At 43.1% G+C, this 19,016-nt stretch overlaps 1 protein-coding gene across 1 annotated transcript; it reads left to right on the plus strand.

Moving 5' to 3' along the window:
* Nucleotides 1-4,746: 4,746 nt before the first annotated feature.
* LOC106604553 (SAM and SH3 domain-containing protein 3) lies at nucleotides 4,747-16,448 on the plus strand. The gene is made up of 8 exons (XM_014199306.3): nucleotides 4,747-4,943; nucleotides 7,973-8,062; nucleotides 9,812-9,946; nucleotides 10,486-10,624; nucleotides 10,925-11,082; nucleotides 14,130-14,348; nucleotides 14,623-14,767; nucleotides 15,563-16,448. The coding sequence occupies exons 1-8, from the start codon at nucleotides 4,875-4,877 to the stop codon at nucleotides 15,805-15,807; spliced, it is 1,200 nt and encodes a 399-aa protein (XP_014054781.1). The 5' UTR covers nucleotides 4,747-4,874; the 3' UTR covers nucleotides 15,808-16,448.
* Nucleotides 16,449-19,016: the final 2,568 nt, after the last annotated feature.

The raw sequence follows: 19,016 nt of genomic DNA on the forward strand, positions 1-19,016 counted from the left end.
TAATACGAACTGGGCTGTGCATTGCTTCGAGGGCTGGCTAGCAGAGGATAAAAAAATGGTTGACTTCAAAACGGTCACTAAGGAAGAGTTTATCATCCTTCTCGACAGTTTTATGGAAATGTGCCAAATGGGAAGGGGGAGCAGTACAGCACATGTAGCTACCTGGCACTCCGTAGTGGGCTCAACTGGTTTCTAAATGACCCCCCATCGGTCGCAGCTGGTGCCATATGAAGGACACTGAATTTACCACCTCAAATCATGTATTTCTGGGCAACATCAAACAGCTAAGGTGACAAGGAAAATATATCACAAACAGCCACCCTCCCATCCCCGATAAGGACATGGCCCAGCTCCAAAACTAGGCTCTGAATCCCGGTACACCAAGGGGGTCTGGTCCAGAAAGTGTGGTTCGACCTCCAGTAACATCTGGGTCGAAGAGGAAAAGAGGGGAACAGAAAACTAAAGCCCAACTCATTCCTGGTAAAAACAGACAAGAACGGCCTAAGGTATATTGTTCATAGCCTGTTTGTGTTATTTCGAAGTTGCGCTCATAATTAGGCTAATGGAAAACAATATTCTAACAACGCATTCTCTCTCTCAGATACGCCACTCTCACATATAATGAGGCCACAAAGAGTCATCTGGACCCAAGGGAGACACCCGTGCCAATATATGTAACAAACACTGGCTTCTCGGGCATTATCACTTAAGTCAGCTGTGGTGGATAACAAAGAAAATGTGTGGTTTCATGTATAAAAATCAGCTCAAATGAATGTCATGGATTGTGTTTTTTTTCTGAACAGTGTCATGACGAGAGCACATTTTTTCTGCCAGGCAAAGTTGCGCATCATGAACTCATTGTTATAGATGTATCCAAATACATCTTAATGTCCCGTGTGGCTCAGTTGGTAGAGCATGTCATTTGCAACGCCAGGGTCGTGGGTTCGATTCCCACGGGGGACCAGTACGGAGGAAAAAATGTATGAAATGTGTGCATTCACTACTGTAAGTCGCTCTGGATAAGAGCGTCTGCTAAATGACTAAAATGTTAACTAGAAACCAGTTTATGTAAATGAAGCTACTTTGCTGTTATTCTGGCTTTTTGACGTGACTGTAAATTAGCCATAGTTGGCTAGCTAGCAAGCAAGGGATACGAAAGTTGGCAGTCAGTATGTCAATGGAACATTTAGAACGAACGACTGGGTTTCATCCATAGAAAAGGAACAAAAAGAACGTCTCAAGCATCCCTAGATTTGTGTCGGGGCTATATCTTGTGGAAGGATGAAATAGTAACAATAAATTAATCAAAATAACATTTTTATGAAAATACGTCGATCATTATTTGATTATGTTGGTAACCTGTTGTATAAAAGTGATAATGTCCTTGAAGCCGGTGTCTGTTAGATATGTTGACATGGTCTAACAACACCCGTGCCAATATATCCAACAAACACCGGCTTCTCGGCATTATCACTTAATTAGTTCATTTACAAATAAGCAGATAAAAGGTCTAGAGTTAACCCTCAATATGAAGACCAAAGAGCTGTCACTGCCAGTGATGCAAGCCATCATTAGGCTGAAAAATCTAAACAAACCCATCAGAGAGATATCAAAAACATTATGTGTGGCCAAATCAACTATTTGGTACATTCTTAAGAGAAAGAATGCACTGCTGAGCTCAGGAAAACCAAAAGGCCTGGAAGACCATGGAAAACAACTGTGGTGCATGACAGAATAATTTCTTCCCTGGTGAATAAAAACCCCTTCACAACAGTTGGCCAGTTCAAGAACACCCTCTTGGAGGTAAAAAAGAAACGTCCTCTCACTGTCAACTGCGTTTATTTTCAGCAAACTTAACATGTGTAAATATTTGTATGAACATAACAAAATTCAACAACTGAGACATAAACTGAACAAGTTCCACAGACATGTGACTAACAGAAATTGAATAATGTGTCCCTGAACAAAGGGGTGGGGTTAAAATCAAAAGTAACAGTCAGTATCTGGTGTGGCCACCAGCTGCATTAAGTACTGCAGTGCATCTCCTCCTCATGGACTGCACCAGATTTGCCAGTTCTTTCTGTGAGATGTTACCCCACTCTTCCAACAAGGCACCTGCAAGTTCACAGACATTTCTGGTGGGAATGGCCCTAGCCCTCACCCTCCGATCCAACAGGTCCCAGAAGTGCACAATGGGATTGAGATCCGGGCTCATCGCTGGCCATGGCAGACCACTGACATTCCTGTCTTGCAGGAAATCACCCACAGACCGAGCATTATGGCTGGTGGCATTGTCATGCTGGAGGGTCATGTCAGGATGAGCCTGCAGGAAGGGTACCACATGAGGGAGGAGGATGTCTTCCTTGTAACGCACAGCGTTGAGATTGCCTGCAATGACAACAAGCTCAGTCCGATGATGCTGTGACACACCGCCCCAGACCATGACGGACCCTCCACCTCCAAATCGATCCTGCTCCAGAGTACAGGCCTCAGTGTATCGCTCATTCCTTCGACGATACACGCGAATCCGACCATCACCCCTGGTGAGACAAAACCGCGACTCGTCAGTGAAGAGCATTTTTTGCCAGTCCTGTCTGGTCCAGCGACGGTGGGTTTGTGCCCATAGGCAACGTTGTTCCAGGTGATGTCTGGTGAGGACCTGCCTTACAACAGGCCTACAAGCCCTCGGTCCAGCCTCTCTCAGCCTATTGCGGACAGTCTGAGCATTGATGGAGGGATTGTGTGTTCCTGGTGTAACTCGTGCAGTTGTTGTTGCCATCCTGTACCTGTCCCACAGGTGTGATGTTCGGATGTACCGATCCTTTGCAGATGTTGTTACACGTGGTCTGCCACTGCGAGGACGATCAGCTGCCCGTCCTGTCTCCCTGTAGTGCTGTCTTAGGCGTCTCACAGTACAGACATGGCAATTTATTGGCCACATCTGCAGTCCTCATGCCTCCTTGTAGCATGCCTAAGGCACGTTTACGCAGATGAGCAGGGACCCTGGGCATCTTTCTTTTGGTGTTTTCAGAGTCAGTAGAAAGGCCTCTTTAGTGTCCTAAGTTTTCATAACTGTGACCTTAATTGCCTACTGTCTGTAAGCTGTTAGTGTCTTAATGACCATTCCACAGGTGCATGTTCATTAATTGTTTATGGTTCATTGAACAAGCATGGGAAACAGTGCTTAAACTGTTTACAATGAAGATCTCTGAAGTTATTTGGATTTTTACGAATTATCTTTGAAAGACAGGGTCCTGAAAAAGGGATGCATGTGAAAGAAGCATGTGAAAGATGCATATCACCTCATCTGTGAAGCATGGTAGAGGTAGTGTTATGGAGTGGGTATGTATGGCTCCCAATGGAACTGGTTCCCTTGTATTTATTGATTCTGTGACTGCTGACAAAAGCAGCAGGATAAATTCTGAAGTGTTTAGGGCTATGTTATCTGCTCAGATTCAGCCAAATGCTTCAAAACTCATTGGACGGCGCTTCACAGTGCAGATGGACAGTGACCCGACGCATACTGTGAAAGCAACCCAATACTTTCTTAAGGTAAAGAAGTGGAATGTTCTGCAATGACCAAGTCAATCACCTGACCTGAATACAATTGAGCGTGCATTTCACTTGCTGAAGGCAAAACGCCTCAAGAACAAGCAGGAACTTAAGACAGCTGCAGTCAAGGCCTGGCAGAGCATCACCAGCGAAGAAACCCAGCATCTGGTGATGTCTATGGGTTACAGACTTCAGGCAGTCATTGACTGCAAATTATTTGCAACCAAGTATTAAAACTCACAATTTAATTGATGATCAAATAAAATAAAATACAATTTTATTGGTCACATACACATGGTTAGCAGATGTTAATGCGAGTGTAGCGAAATGCTTGTGCTTCTAGTTCCAACAGTGCAGTAATATCTAACAAATAATCTAACAATTCCCAACAACTACCTAATACACACATATCTAACAAGTAATCTAACAATTGCCCAACAACTACCGAATCAGTATATGTACATATAAATATATGGATGAGCGATGGCCGAGCGGCATAGTCAAGGTGCATTAGATGGTATGAAATACTGTATATACACATGTGATATGAGTGTCAGTAAGAGTGTCCATGATTTATTCTGAATGTATTGATGGAGATAAAACTGTCCAGTTTGAATGTTTTTTGCAGCTCGTTCCAGTCACCAGCTGCTGCGAACTGAATAGAGGAGCGACCCAGGGATGTGTTCTTTGGAGACTTTTAACAGAATGTGACTGGCAGAACACGCGACGATGATTCATTTCTCCCACTCTGATAGATGGGATTTTTTTCTTGTTTTGTAATAGGCAAATATAGACCAGCATGAGAGGAAGGCATTCACTAGTTCTGCATTTTTGTCACGACAGGACATGCATCTTTACAAGAACATTATTTTTAAAAATAATGGTTATCTCTGTTTTATATTAACTATCCCCTATGTTAGAGAAATTAGATTAGATCCATTACTTTTTCTGAATAGATCAAACATTACTCTTTGTGAACTTAGAGATGAATCATCTCTTTCACCAGCGGTGTAGAACCAAAAATCCTAGGACAGAAAGGTATTCAAGAAAGAAAAAGAAAGAAAATACAAGCAAAGTTGAGTTTCTCTGGCAAACTCAAACAAAAGTGCCTACAGAAGTCTGCTTCTCCATTTCCTGTGTGGTCATGTGACTTCCTCTCAGTCTCTGTCTCCACTCTGTCAAACAGGAAGTCACTCTTTTTGTCTTTACTGTTTTGTCCTCTAGCGGTGACAACAGAGTGATAGGAGCCACTGAAGTCTGCATTGGTACCCGTCTCTCCACTTTTGACCACAAAGAATTGCAAGAGGCACCATAGAGGAACAATGTTACGGCGAAAACCTTCCAACGCCTCAGAGAAGGAGCAGGTGCTGGAGAAGGGGCAGAAGAAGAAGGTGAGGAGGTTTGGGTTGTCTGTCTGTATGTGAGTGATGATGATACAATGTGCAATGACAAGAGGAGAATGGCTGTGTTCACACTGCAAAAAGGGCTTTGGACTCAGATGTCTATCAAAAACGCATAGGCCTATTTATTTGTCCAAATGAGAAGTGAACAAGTTAAATAAGTACATTGTGTGAAAAGATGTGATAGAACAAGATAGAGCAAAGTGTCCATCTTGCTGATGAATGAACACGGTGTGGAGAGTAATTTAGAAGAGTGCTACTTTCTCTGGTTCATCCCATTATACTGGACTAACCCCAACATTGAGATACACCTCTTAGCCTATTGCCTATATGGGCTGCAAAGACTGACAGGATGTTCTACACAGGCTTAGAAGAAGAAACCTTTGTGTTGACCCGAAAAACCATTCTAAAACCTGGAACTGAAATAGATGGAAGCCTTGGTTGTCAGGGTTAAAAACATGAAGTAATGCTTCTCACGGCACAAGACAACACGTTAGTTCTTCTAATATTGCTGTATGATTCATTACTATTGGCCTTGGACATAGAAGCTAAGTTCAGTTTGAGTCAGAGTTTCGTGGCTTCATGCTCTAAAGCTCTACTGGCTTGGTTGGGTAACAGCTAACCTCCTACGCTTAACCAGTGCCCTTGTTTTCCATCCGCAACCCATGTTCCACGCTCCTATCCAGGTTTCATTATAACACACCTCATTACCTTAATGGCATTGCTTCTCCTCACCACCACATGCGATATTTCGCGATTATAATCAGTACTGGATGAGAAAGGTCAAAACAGTACAGACTCAGGAGCAGAGATACTGTAGAGTCAATGTACCTGAAACATGGGCTTCAGTGTGTTTTGAGGCCTGAGAAGGCAAATTATTTGCTCCTCAGCAAGATCACCTAATGGATATTAGATTATACTAATGCCTATCATTATAAACTTAAAACTCTCTTCTCTGAGTGGTTGTTCCCCTCCTTTGGTTCAGTGGTTTGATTAGTATGTAGTCTTCTCACAGCCACCAAGGCTGTCTAGACATCTACAGCGATTAGCTGCCAACAGTTGGCCAACATGTACCCACTTCCTGTGGGTTTTAACTAGGGGCAAGAAGGAGAGGTGAAGATAGGCCATGGCCTCATGTGGAAAGTAATGGCTGCATATCTCTATAGAGAATTGCACCAAGAAAAATGTTTGACAGCAACAATGGTTGCTGCACTGATTCCAAGTACAGTATCAAATTGAGACTAAATCATATGTGTAATTACTCCAAGTTGGAGTATACAGTTGGGAATATTTTTAATTCATAACTGAAGTGTAGAATCAGAGATGTAAAGGCAAAAGAAGAGGTTTATTGAAATGCATTGGAGAGATTATAGGTAGAGGCATAGAGCAAATACAAGCATACTAGGCTCCAACACAGAGTAGGCTCCAACACAGAGTAGGCTCCAACACAGAGTAGGCTCCAACACAGAGTAGGCTCCAACACAGAGTAGGCTCCAACACAGACTAGGCTCAAACACAGACTAGGCTCAAACACAGTATACCTGACTTCAGCTTTTATCTTTGCCATATAACGGTTGTTTGATAATTTGGGAACAGCATTCCATAATGTTATCGATCATTGTCTAGGCTTTTTATATCTGCGTAAGCAGTGTCTCATTCTACATATCCCATAATATATAACTACATATCCCATGACGACCAGCTGAGCTAGCATTATGACTAAGCCTGTCTGATGTAGAGATGTATTCTGTGAATCTCTACAGATAAGGACATGATACCAGGTATAGTGAAACATCATTGTGATAGGTGCTATCTCAGGACGCAAACAATAGACTAGACGTCTCTCTCTGTCTCTCTCTCTCTCTCTCTCTCTCTCTCTCTCTCTCTCTCTCTCTCTCTCTCTCTCTCTGCACACAGCTGTTTCAAATGTTTTGAGGACTAATATTCAAATACATTTAGTTGGATCTAGGCTCTCCATAATATAAGAGGAAAGGTTTTTGTTAAGTTCTCATTTAATAAACTTGATAGAGTTTGTGTTGTTGCTACAAAAATGTAAAATATATATATTATATGATATTAATATATTATTAATATATATATTTAAAATATTGTCATTACTGTAAGTGGTTAACAGTAGGCCTAAGCTGTAACCCAGGCCTTAACCCCCAAAGAAGCCTAAACAGTAACCCAGGCCTAAACCCCCAAAGAGCCCTAAACTGTAACACAGGCCTAAACCTCTAAAGAGGCCTAAATAGTAACCCAGGCCTAAACAGTAAGCCAGGCCTAAATGGCAACAAGGCCTAAACCCCCAGAGAGCGGTGACAGTAACCCAGGCCTAAATCCCCAGAGAGCGGTGACAGTAACCCAGGCCTAAACCCCCAGAGAGCGGTGACAGTAACCCAGGCCTACATCCCCAGAGAGCGGTGACAGTAACCCAGGCCTAAACCCCCAGAGAGCGGTGACAGTAACCCAGGCCTAATCCCCCAGAGAGCGGTGACAGTAACCCAGGCCTAAACCCCCAGAGAGCGGTGACAGTAACCCAGGCCTAAATCCCCAGAGAGCGGTGACAGTAACCCAGGCCTAAACCCCCAGAGAGCGGTGACAGTAACCCAGGCCTAATCCCCCAGAGAGCGGTGACAGTAACCCAGGCCTAAACCCCCAGAGAGCGGTGACAGTAACCCAGGTCACAGTGACATTTTGGCTCTGTATTTTAGATATCATGCTGATGTTCTATCTCCTCCTGGCTCATTGCCTCTTATCACAACTGTCTCTGTGAAGTTTACTGGAAGAACTCTCTGGGTGCCAAAATACCTTTGATTAAATGTTATAGGCTTAAGACTTTAAGACGTGACCTGTATGTTGAGAGGGTCTTCTGTTATGACTCAAATGTGTATTTCTCTGGGTCTCCTCTACATGAGTCCTCTGTGTATTTCTCTGGGGGTCCTCTACATGAGTCCTCTGTGTATTTCTCTGGGGGTCCTCTACATGAGTCCTCTGTGTATTTCTCTCTGTCTCCACAGCTCACCCTGCAGAGGTCCAGTAGCTTCAAGGACTTCATGAAGCCCAAGTCCCCTGTAGTGCTGGACAAGGAGTTCAATTTGGACTACACAGTGAGTTTACATTGTGACTGACTGGTTTTGAATCCGGGTCTCCACTATGCTGTGTTAGCACACGGAGCTAAAGCCTAGGCATTACCTAGGGAAGGTAATGCAATTCTTCAGGGCTCAGACAAGGTTATTCATCACACGAGCATGGTTCACCAAACTACCTCTGTTACAAACAAAAGCCTCTGTTGTCTTCCATTAGCAGCCAAATGTAATCACAGAGTTCCATCATGTAACAGTTTAATACCAACCATTGATTATAGAAATACATGGTTTGTTTCAGTCTCTCTGTTTACTGAAATTTTAAAAGTGGTTGTTCCTCGACGAGGGACATACTGCTTTCATCCATACCCACATTCACAGCACATTGTCTATTTAATGAACACAAAGGGCAAACTCACGAAAGTGTTTGAATCTTTAACCATGAAGGAAGTTTGCAGTTTATGCTTCCCAAAATTGCCCAAAACAAAGACCTGTCAAACAACCAATAGCCAAGTTCTGTACTTCCTCACTTTCACATTGATGACGATAACATCACACTGAAATAGACAGCACTTATTTTGCTACTGTAGTTTTACAAACCGTATGACTGGAAGTTAGAAGACAGAGACAGACGTTTTCGACAAGGAGAGGAATTTCACAGAGGATGAAGCTTAGAATTGTGTGTAAATGTCGAGAGACAGGACAGAAATAAACAAGCAGGATGTCCTCTGTGAAGTCAAGCAGAGAACTTATGGCTGCTGTCTTCGAGACAGTCTGGTTCTTCACAGTGGGATCCATTGACATCCCCAGAACCTATCGGTGCCGTTTACTGGGAGGGACATGGTTTAATAATGAGCTATCGACCCACTTGCTGCTCCTATCATTTTGTTTAGGGATTGTTTGGTTCCAGTCCTGTCTTTCTGTGCACAAGCATGTATAGTGTGTGTACGGTATGTGTTTATGCGCTCGTGTGTGTGTACAAATGCATGCCAGCGTGAGAGAGTATGTCTCTATTTGCTCTATGTATGTGAGAAATCTGTAATATTTGTTGTGCTGAAGTTGGGGCTGAAGGCTTCCATGTTAACTACACAGCCGTACTGTCTTACAGCCGTACTGTCTCACTGTGGTGCTGACTGTACCATGCTCTGCTCTGTTATGCTCTGCTCTGTTATGCTCTACTTTGTTCTGCTCTACTCTGTTCTGTTCTACTCTGCTCTGTTCTGCTCTACTCTGTTCTACTCTACTCTGTTCTACTCTGCTCTGTTATGCTCTACTCTGTTCTGTTTTACTCTGTTCTGTTTTACTCTGTTCTGTTCTGTTCTAATCTGTTCTGTTCTATCACCAAGACAGCGCCTTCAGGTCAAAATTTGCTGGCCTGCTGCCAGGGACACACACAAGCTTTCATCACAGCCAAGCTTTACTGGAAGCACTTTCAACGACACAGTGTCCCAATCACTGGTTCACGTCACACGTGTGTGTGTGTGTGTGTGTGGTGTGTGTGTGTGTGTGTGTGTATGAGTGAATCGCAGCACGCGTGTGAGTGAATCGCAGCATGCGTGCATGTGAACCACTAGAGCACATCCCCACACAAGTTACTGTGATAACTTTAATTTTAGTGAATAAAAACAGTTAGGTGACCCTGTGCACTTAATTTGTGTCTGAGAATTCACATTTCTTGTGATGCTACACAGATAACAGCAGTGCACATCACCCCCACCTTACAAAAATTGACTTAAGTAGATGTTGAAATGGTAACCAAAAGTAACCCTCTAGGTGCCAGAGGATATGTCTGAGGAGGAGGCAGTGAAGAGTGGCAGTAAGCAGGGGAAGAAGTCGTGGCGTAACGTCATCTCACGCACCATGACCCGTAAAACCTCCAAGAGGGTACAGAAGGCCCTGGCAGAGGGGGTAAGTGTAGGGTGATGTATTATGGGTACTGTAGTACATCTGATTTGGTCTTAGTAAAGAATGTTCCAAAGCCAACATCAGGTAGGTGGAGTACAGCTATGACCGGAAGTTACTTTTTCATAGCAGGTTAGGAGAATTAAAAACAGGGAATTTTTACTAGAATTAAATATCAGGAATTGTGAAAAACTGAGTTTAAATGTACTTGGCCAAGGTGTATGTAAACTTCCGACTTCAACTGTATATGTATCAGTACCTCTTTGCCTGAACATTTTCAAAAGGTTGACAATGTCTCCCCCTAGTGGTCACATTCAAACAGCCTACAAAAAGCTTCAGGCTTTCACAGCTACAAGATGTTCTACCATATGAGGCCACAGAAAGCTGTAAGGCCCTCAGAAAGCTGTCTGTATATGTACTATAGCCTCATTTTAGGGCCATATATATATGTGTGTGTGTATAATGAATATACAGTATGTCTATGGTTAGGGCAAATGTTGACCGCTGTCTGTTGTTGAACACTAATCAATATCCTCTATGTACAGGGGGAAAGTGGTGAGGAGGGCTCCCAGTCCCCCACCACAGACTGGATGCCAGACCTGACAGCAGGCAATAGGACCTCCTTGTGCTCCACAGGCTCAGACGACACCGTCCACAGCCCCCTCTCTCGCCAGCTCTCTGGATGTAAAAAAAATAGATTTTATTGAACCTGTCTAACAAGTCAAGTACATAAAGCTAACCCTCACTACATTCAAATCAGAAGCCCATAGTAGATATGAATCTTAATCATAGACATGTCCAGGGTTGCTGGGCGCTCCCATTACCAATCACGGCACAGCCACAAGCTTGGGAATATTGGAATGGGTATGGCTATACGTTTTGAGTATGGTTCAGCTTCTTATTTTCAGGGAAACCCTTCATGGGAGTATAAGGCTGATAGACAAGCTGACAATGCCTGCGATTGTCTGTCTATGCATGCTGCAGGTGGGGACCGCCAGAGCCTAGACAGTGGCTACAGCCAGAGAGACAGCATGAGGCTGGAGGAGTCCAGTCCTCCCTACACAGGCCCCTTCTGTGGTCGAGCCCGCGTCCACACAGACTTCATCCCCAGCCCCTACGACATTGAGTCCCTCAAGCTCCAAGTAAGTAAACTGGTTTAACCAGATTTAAGTGAGCCTCAGCATTTATTCTGGTTTAACCAGACTGACGGTACACTCAGCATTTATACCGGTTCAGGCAGACTACCAAGTAAGACCCTCCCTTGGGAACTTGTTAACAGATTGTGAAATAAAATAATGGTTCCTTAGTCATAATCCATGGCTGACTCTCTATAGGAGCCAATCTTACTGAGCGCTGATCAGATTAGACATATAACATAATTACAGTAGTATTACAGTTGTATTATAGTAGCTCAGTGAAGTATACAATTACTGTAGTATTGCCAGCAGCATACCACCCTGCATCCCACTGCTGGCTTGCTTCTGAAGCTAAGCAGGGTTGGTCCTGGTCAGTTCCTGGATGGGAGACCAGATGCTGCTGGAAGTGGTATTGGAGGGCCAGTAGGAGGCACCCTTTCCTCTGGTCTAAAAAATATCCCAATGACATTGCCCTTTGTAGGGAACACTTACATTAGTATTAGAGTAGCTCAGCAAAGTAATCAATTACAATAGTATTCAGAGTAGCTCAGTGAAGTATAGAGTTACAGTAGTAGTAGATCAGTGAAGTATACAATTACAGTACTTTTAGAGTAGCTCGGTGAAGTATACAATTACTGTAGTATTATAGTGGCTCAGTGAAGTATGCAATTTCTGTAGTATTAGAGTAGCTATGTGAATTATACAATTACAGTAGTAGTAGAGTAGCTCAGTGAAGTATAGAGTGACATACCACAAATGTATGTGATCTTATAGTATGTAACTCAAATCAAATCAAAGTGTATTTGTCACGTGCGCCGAATACAACAGGTGTAGACCTTACAGTGAAATGCTTACTTACAGGCTCTAACCAATAGTGCAAAAAAGGTATTAGATGAACAATAGGTAGGTAAAGAAATAAAACAACAGTAAAAAGACAGGCTATATACAGTAGTGAGGCTATAAAAGTAGCGAGGCTACATACAGACACCGGTTAGTCAGGCTGATTGAGGTAGTATGTACATGTAGATATGGTTAAAGTGACTATCCATATATGATGAACAGAGAGTAGCAGTAGCGTAAAAGAGAGGTTGGCGGGTGATGGGTGGGACACAATACAGATAGCCCGGTTAGCCAATGTGCGGGAGCACTGGTTGGTCGGCCCAATTGAGGTAGTATGTACATGAATGTATAGTTAAAGTGACTATGCATATGATAAACAGAGAGCAGCAGCAGCGTAAAAGAGGGGTTGGGGGGGCACACAGTGCAAATAGTCTGGGTAGCCATTTGATTACCTGTTCAGGGGTCTTATGGCTTGGGGGTAAAAACTGTTGAGAAGCCTTTTTGTGCTAGACTTGGCACTCCGGTACCGCTTGCCATGCGGTAGTAGAGAGAACAGTCTATGACTGGGGTGTGTGGTGGCTAATTTCTGCATTACCAAATGAGGAGAGTTACAAACTTCACACACCAGTCAGAGTTATACTTAAAACTACATCTTTAATAATTAAGATGCTTTTGCAAAAGCACTTGACTTTCAATGAAGCGCTATCTCTAATGAACCATTGAAAAGTGACTACACATAAGTACAAAGTGCTTTTATACCCAAGATCCACCCCTCTCAACGTACATGACGAACAACAGATCTTAGGAACTGTTCACAAAGGGACCTTATACTTTAGAAAGGAGTATCCCTTAGCCAGATAACATTCGCTATAAATTATCGTTCAGTTTGGTCCCTAATGACGAGGTTCTAATCTCGTTCCTGGTACTTCATAGTACAAAAACACCATCTCATCCAATGGCATATATCAATTGTCAACTCTAGATACTCCAAACTCAAGTAAACCCCCTCTTGACTCCACTCCTGGACAAGCTCACTGAGGGGAGTGACTTGCGCACAGACATTGTGGAGACAAGTAATTGGTTCCCCATTAATCACGCCATCCCTTCACATCGTTTAACAGATACATTCACATATGAAGACAATATTTCATTCTGTCCTCTTCAGGGACATGTAAAAGACAAGCCTGACCTCTCCCCTCTCTGGGCCCCAAGTGACTGAGCCCCAGCTAAGGGAAAAGTGCAACTGAAAGACACCAGAGTCCAAAGGGAAACTTTCTAATGACAAGTATCTCACATAAACATATTATGCTAATAAAACATCTTAATTATCTATGTTACCCAACTAATTCTGATTCATCCGCCACAGGTGGTTGGGGTCTTTGACAATTTTTAGGGCCTTCCTCTGACACCGCCTGGTGTAGAGGTCCTGGATGGCAGGCAGCTTAGCCCCAGTGATGTACTGGGCTGCACGCACTACCCTCTGTAGGGCTTTGCGGTCAGAGGCCGAGCAATTTCTGTACCACGCAGTGATGCAACCAGTCAGGATGCTCTCGATGTTGCAGCTGTAGAACCTTTTGAGGATCTGAGGACCCATGCCAAATCTTTTTAGTTTCCTGAGGGGGAATAGGCTTCGTCGTTCCCTCTTCACGACTGTCTTGGTGTGTTTGAACCATTCTAGTTTGTTGTTGATGTGGACACCAAGGAACTTGAAGCTCTTAACCTGCTCCACTACAGCCCCGTCGATGAGAATGGGGCGTGCTCGGTCCTCCTTTTCCTCTAGTCCACAATAATCTCCTTAGTCTTGGTTACGTTGAGGGATAGGTTGTTATTCTGGCACCACCCGGCCAGGTCTTTGACCTCCTCCCTATTGGCTGTCTTGTCGTTGTCGGTGATCAGGCCTACCACTGTTGTGTCGTCTGCAAACTTAATGATGGTGTTGGAGTCGTGCCAGATCATGTTTGGATGGAGGCAGTCATCATTCACTGTTTATGTAACTGGAATGCAGATCATGTTTGGATGGAGGCAGTCATCATTCACTGTTTATGTAACTGGAATGCAGATCATGTTTGGATGGAGGCAGTCATCATTCACTGTTTATGTAACTGGAATGTAGATCAGGTTTGGATGGAGGTAGTCATCATTCACTGTTTATGTAACTGGAATGCAGATCAGGTTTGGATGGAGGCAGTCATTATTCACTGTTTCTCCTGCAGAAAGGTGACATCATCCAGATAATTGAGAAAGACCCGGTGGGCACATGGACGGGGAAGCTCAACAACAAGGTGGGCACCTTTAAGTTCATCTACGTCAACATCATACCAGACGAGGCCACACCGCCCATGAGGAAGAGGTGCTCCGGCAAGAACCGCCGCTCCACGGCCAAAGACAAGCCCCAGACCCTGGAGGAAGTTCTGGAGAGGATCGGTCTCATCGTAAGACAATCATATCCTCTTAATCTCACAGAGATTCAAATAGACAGGTGGCTTAGAGAACGCAATCAAAGCGCAATCATTACTAACTTGGATCAGTTGAGTTGGGAAGTTTAAACACTGAGAGCTGTATAAAAGACCTTAGTGAAATTGGATACATATCTGACCATGCATCTCATATAATAATATCATTCGAAGCTCTCAGAATTCCCTGTCAATTAACCTTTCTTTTTGGATTTTGTGTAATGCTAATGTAATGCTTCTATCTGTTGTTCAGGAGCTGGGCTCTTTGCTGTCTATGCATGGCTTCCAGAGCCTGGAGGACTTTGGCGGACTGAAGGAGTCCCACCTCAATGAGCTCAACATCACAGATGCTGAACAACGTACAAAGATCCTGACTGCTACTGAGCTACTGCGTGAATGTAGGTCCACTATCCATTCCATATAATAACGTACTCGCACTATAGGAGGCCCATGATCACATTATGATCACACATAAACACACCTACAGGAGGCCCACCACACACAGATACCATTATTTACTGCAGCTATTCTATGCAATAATGTACTTGTAATCAATCAGCAAATTGTATATATTTATTTGTCTATACAGTGAATTTTATCTTCTGCTTGGGAGCCTCCCTCATAGCCTCTTATGTGGTACTTCAAGATGTTACATTTAAATTTTTTACATTTTGTAATGTAATGTAATGCAGGACATTTTCAGCAAGGCCTAGAAGTGTCCTCTTTTCTCTGTACAGTGCTATCACCAGCTTTCTCTTCTTTCCGGGAAAACTGTTCGCTAATTAGCTTAATTTTATGAGGCTCACTGTACAGTAATGGTACAACATTCCGCTCACATTTTCTCATTGTGCTCATTGGCCTGTAGGAAACCCCATTTGGCCCTCAGAAACACTTTTGATATGGGAGCTCTCTGTCCTCCAGCCAGATCATTAGCCCTCATTTAAACACCTTTCTCTTAGCCTGAGGGACTAGCAGCTCCGACATGCTTCCCTGTTCTAATTACATACACTACGGCCAGGATTCAAACGAACCACACTGCACTGACATCGCTCTGCACTTGACTTTTAAAGGCAATTTAAAAGTCAAGTCAAAACATTAGAGGCACATACTGAAATAATGGCATTTGTACCAACACTTGAAGGGATGGTTAACCCTGCTGTATTAATGGTGATGGTTGTCTTTGTCCCTCTCAGCGGATGACGAGTCTGAGCCAGAGGAGGAGGTAAGTAGCGTTGAGGAGAAGGGTGATGTACCCAGGGACTCGGGCTGCTTCGAGAGCACAGAAAACCTGGAGAACGGGCGCCATGAACCAGAGGGAGAGCCAGGTACAGAGCAGAAGTCTAACCAGGAGCCAGAGCGGCACCAGGTTGAGGAAGGGCAGCTGAGTTCTGTTGAGGAGCAACTGCAGGAGCTTACAGTGGATGTGGTGGTCTCCTGAAAACTGAACAGAAGCTCTGGAATTGATGAACCTTAGTTGGTTGACTGTACTGATGGACATTTATCAAAAGCTAACAACAATTGGTTGACTCTATCAGAATAGAGTGATAGTCAGGATTAAGCCATATATATTGAGAGGGAGTGTCTTTTCATCTGTGTCCTGCACACTTTTAAAACAAAGGTCACAAGGCTGCAGCCGGAGCTTCACCAGTAACTATTGGAAATGTTTTGGGAGAATCCAAGACTTTTGAAAGCTTGGTGTGGTCAAGCTGTAAATATGAATTGATTGCGCAAGTGTCATCCTTTTCACTGATACCATGTCATTTGAGCAGGCCTGAGTGGATTTTGTATAAACTCAGAGCCTTCTTGTCATCCTTCCAGGCTACTATTAGTTCTGACATGGATATGTAAGACCTTAGTAAGAACATACAAACTGTAATATTCTTCAATGTGTTTCTGACCTGATATGGTCACGTATTTCATATTTCCATCAATGGATAGGTAGGAAATATACATTTTCTGTAACTTAAAAAAAATCCTTTATTCTATCAAGTTCTCTTAATTTTTAACATATTAATTGTGTTTGATGTGTAATGTTTTTTCATTTGTTATTTGGGAAATAAACTGAAATTAAACCATGAATATGTGGACTGTATAACTTTTACACATTTGACACCACCAAAGCTAAAGGGCTACCGATTGGCGCAGCGGTCTAAGGCACTACATCTCAGTGCTAGAGGCGTCACTACAGACACCCTGGTTCGAATCCAGGCTGTATCACAACCGGCCATGATTGGGAGTCCCATAGGGCGGCGCACAATTGGCCCACCGTAGGCGTCATTGTAAATAAGAATTTGTTCTTAATTGACTTGCCTAGTTAAAAATCTTGTTTTCACAGTATATTTGTTTTTACCTCTGTATTTTGTGCTAACATCTGTATTGTCTGTCATAGTTGTTAGGTAGACTTTTATTTATTCAATTTGAAATAAAACAGTTCATAGTCAATTAACCTGGGCATTACACAAGAGACACTATAGGACAGAACCCTACCACTGCACACAGAGAGCACTGTTAATAGCGCCGTTTATACCTGGTGCTAACATGTGTCCTGATTTTATCCACGTTCTGATTGTGCTCAAATTTTTAGACCAGTAAAGATGATTCAAATAATTGATTGTGAGCAGATCTTCTTGACAACCTTCGAAAGTAGTCCGGAGAATTTACTGGTTGGATGAAAGCTTAGTGGGCAGAACTTAGTGTCAGGTCAATGGGTTGAGTCCAGTAAAGACAAGGCTCACAGGGAGGTAGTGTGGAGGGTCAGGGAGGAAGGTTGGAGGGATGTAGGTTGGAGGTAGTGTGGAGGGTCAGGGAGGAAGGTTTGAGAGTCAGGGAGGTAGGATGGAGGTAGTGTGGAGGAAGGTTGTTAGAGGGTCAGGGATGTAGATTGGAGGTAGTGTGGAGGGTCAGGGAGGAAGGTTGGAGGGTAAGTGAGGTAGTGTGGGGGGTCAGGGAGGAAGGTTGGAGGTAGGGTTGAGGGTGTTAAACACAGTTTGTGACACACAAGGGCTGCGTTTAGATAGCCAGCACAATTCTTTTTTCCACTAATTTATATTTTGACCAATCACAGATCTTTTTCAGAGCTGATCTGATTGGTCAAAAGACCAATTAGTGGTAAAATATCAGAATCAATCTGCCTGTCTAAATGCAGCCAATGTCACCAGGTCGAATCTTATTATTTGTATCTCAGAGCCATTTGCTTTGCTAGTTATAGCCTAATGCTAGCTAGCTAACATTGAACCTGGTGTGTTAGCTACCTGCAGATTCATGCAGGGTAGTAACATCAGGAGTTGGGATTATGGTTAATTGTTTACCTAGCTACATGTCTTAATGTGTTTGAGCCAATCAGTTGTGTTGTGACAAGGTATGGTTGGTATACAGAAGACAGACTTGGTATTTTACCAAATATGGCTATCTGTGACCGACCGCCTTGATCTGGTCTTGTGTAGCAAAAATTGAAATTGTGTTTTTTACATTGGACAAAAATAGAGACTCAGGGCTACAAAATAGTATATCATACGCTGCATTTGAGGAACAATGGCAAAGTAATTCTGCTAATTTTGATAAGCTTGTAACCTTACTTTTGAGAAAATAGCTTTGAATGTTTTGGTACCTACTGGAGAGCTCTTTGTCTCCATCCATTCTTCATCATTCACACCCTCTTAAGCTTTAGCCCCACCCATCTCTAAGGTTTGAGCCGAGCCTTCTGTCCTAACAACAATCAAGCACCCAAGCTAACTGGCTAACTTTAGCAAGCTTGCTAGCTACTTCCAGACACAAATGAGAGAACAGCTCACTGACTATTTTACTCGCCCTAGCAGAGCTGGTTAGGCTGTTTTTGATGTTATGCAGATCGATGGTGACTGCAACTGTACTGCTGGCAACAATTTACACTTTTTTGCCAACATTTACTGACACTGGCCATATTCAACGGGTGTTGAGCGTTTGTAAATTCGTCAGTTATTCTGCGCTCTGGCAGACAGACGAGAGTGCTCTGAAATTGAGTAGATGGCCAGAGTGAATTTACCAGCTACATCTATCAACAGTTTTCTCAGTGACATTCTATTGAAGTGGTCACTTGCATAGTGGCATCTGTTTGTTAAAACTTCTTAAAGATAGGGTAAAGCTGCCGTCCCCTTTTTTTCCAATTTTCGCCTAAATGACATACCCAAATCTAACTGCCTGTAGCTCAGGCCCTGAAGCAAGGATATGCATATTCTTGGTACCATTTGAAAGGAAACACTTTGAAGTTTGTGGAAATGTGAATTGGATGTAGGAGAATATAACACAATAGATCTGGTAGTAAAAATACAAAGAAAAAACAACCATTTATTTTTTACCATCCTCTTTGAAATGCAAGAGAAAGGTCCCAGTTCCAGCCATCACTCTGGTTGTAATTCCGATGGTGTCCACAAGATGGCAGCAGTGTATGTGCAAAGTTTCAGACAAACAACTTGAAGTATGAGCGAGCTACATGACATTTAGTGTAAAGTCACCCAGGTACATATGGGCAAATCGTGAAAGGTACATTTTCATTCGTATTATATTTTTCTGCAAGAATATCGTCAAATCTGTATACTTGGACTTTGATTTAGCTTTACCAGTATTAGTAGCCAAATTATAAGTTAAACATTTGCAAAAAAACTGTTTTCA

Source organism: Salmo salar, chromosome 05, assembly GCF_965601325.2.
Source record: "Salmo salar chromosome 05, fSalSal1, whole genome shotgun sequence".
Lineage (NCBI taxonomy): Eukaryota > Metazoa > Chordata > Actinopteri > Salmoniformes > Salmonidae > Salmo > Salmo salar.

What these genes read in the sequence shown, in the direction of transcription:
- LOC106604553 (XM_014199306.3), top strand. Translation starts at nt 4,875, where the DNA reads ATGTTACGGCGAAAACCTTCCAACGCCTCAGAGAAGGAGCAGGTGCTG. An exon ending in AGAAGGCCCTGGCAGAGGGG is followed by an intron (nt 9,947 to 10,485) that starts GTAAGTGTAGGG and finishes CTCTATGTACAG; the next exon opens with GGGGAAAGTGGTGAGGAGGG. An exon ending in CTCTCGCCAGCTCTCTGGAT is followed by an intron (nt 10,625 to 10,924) that starts GTAAAAAAAATA and finishes TGCATGCTGCAG; the next exon opens with GTGGGGACCGCCAGAGCCTA.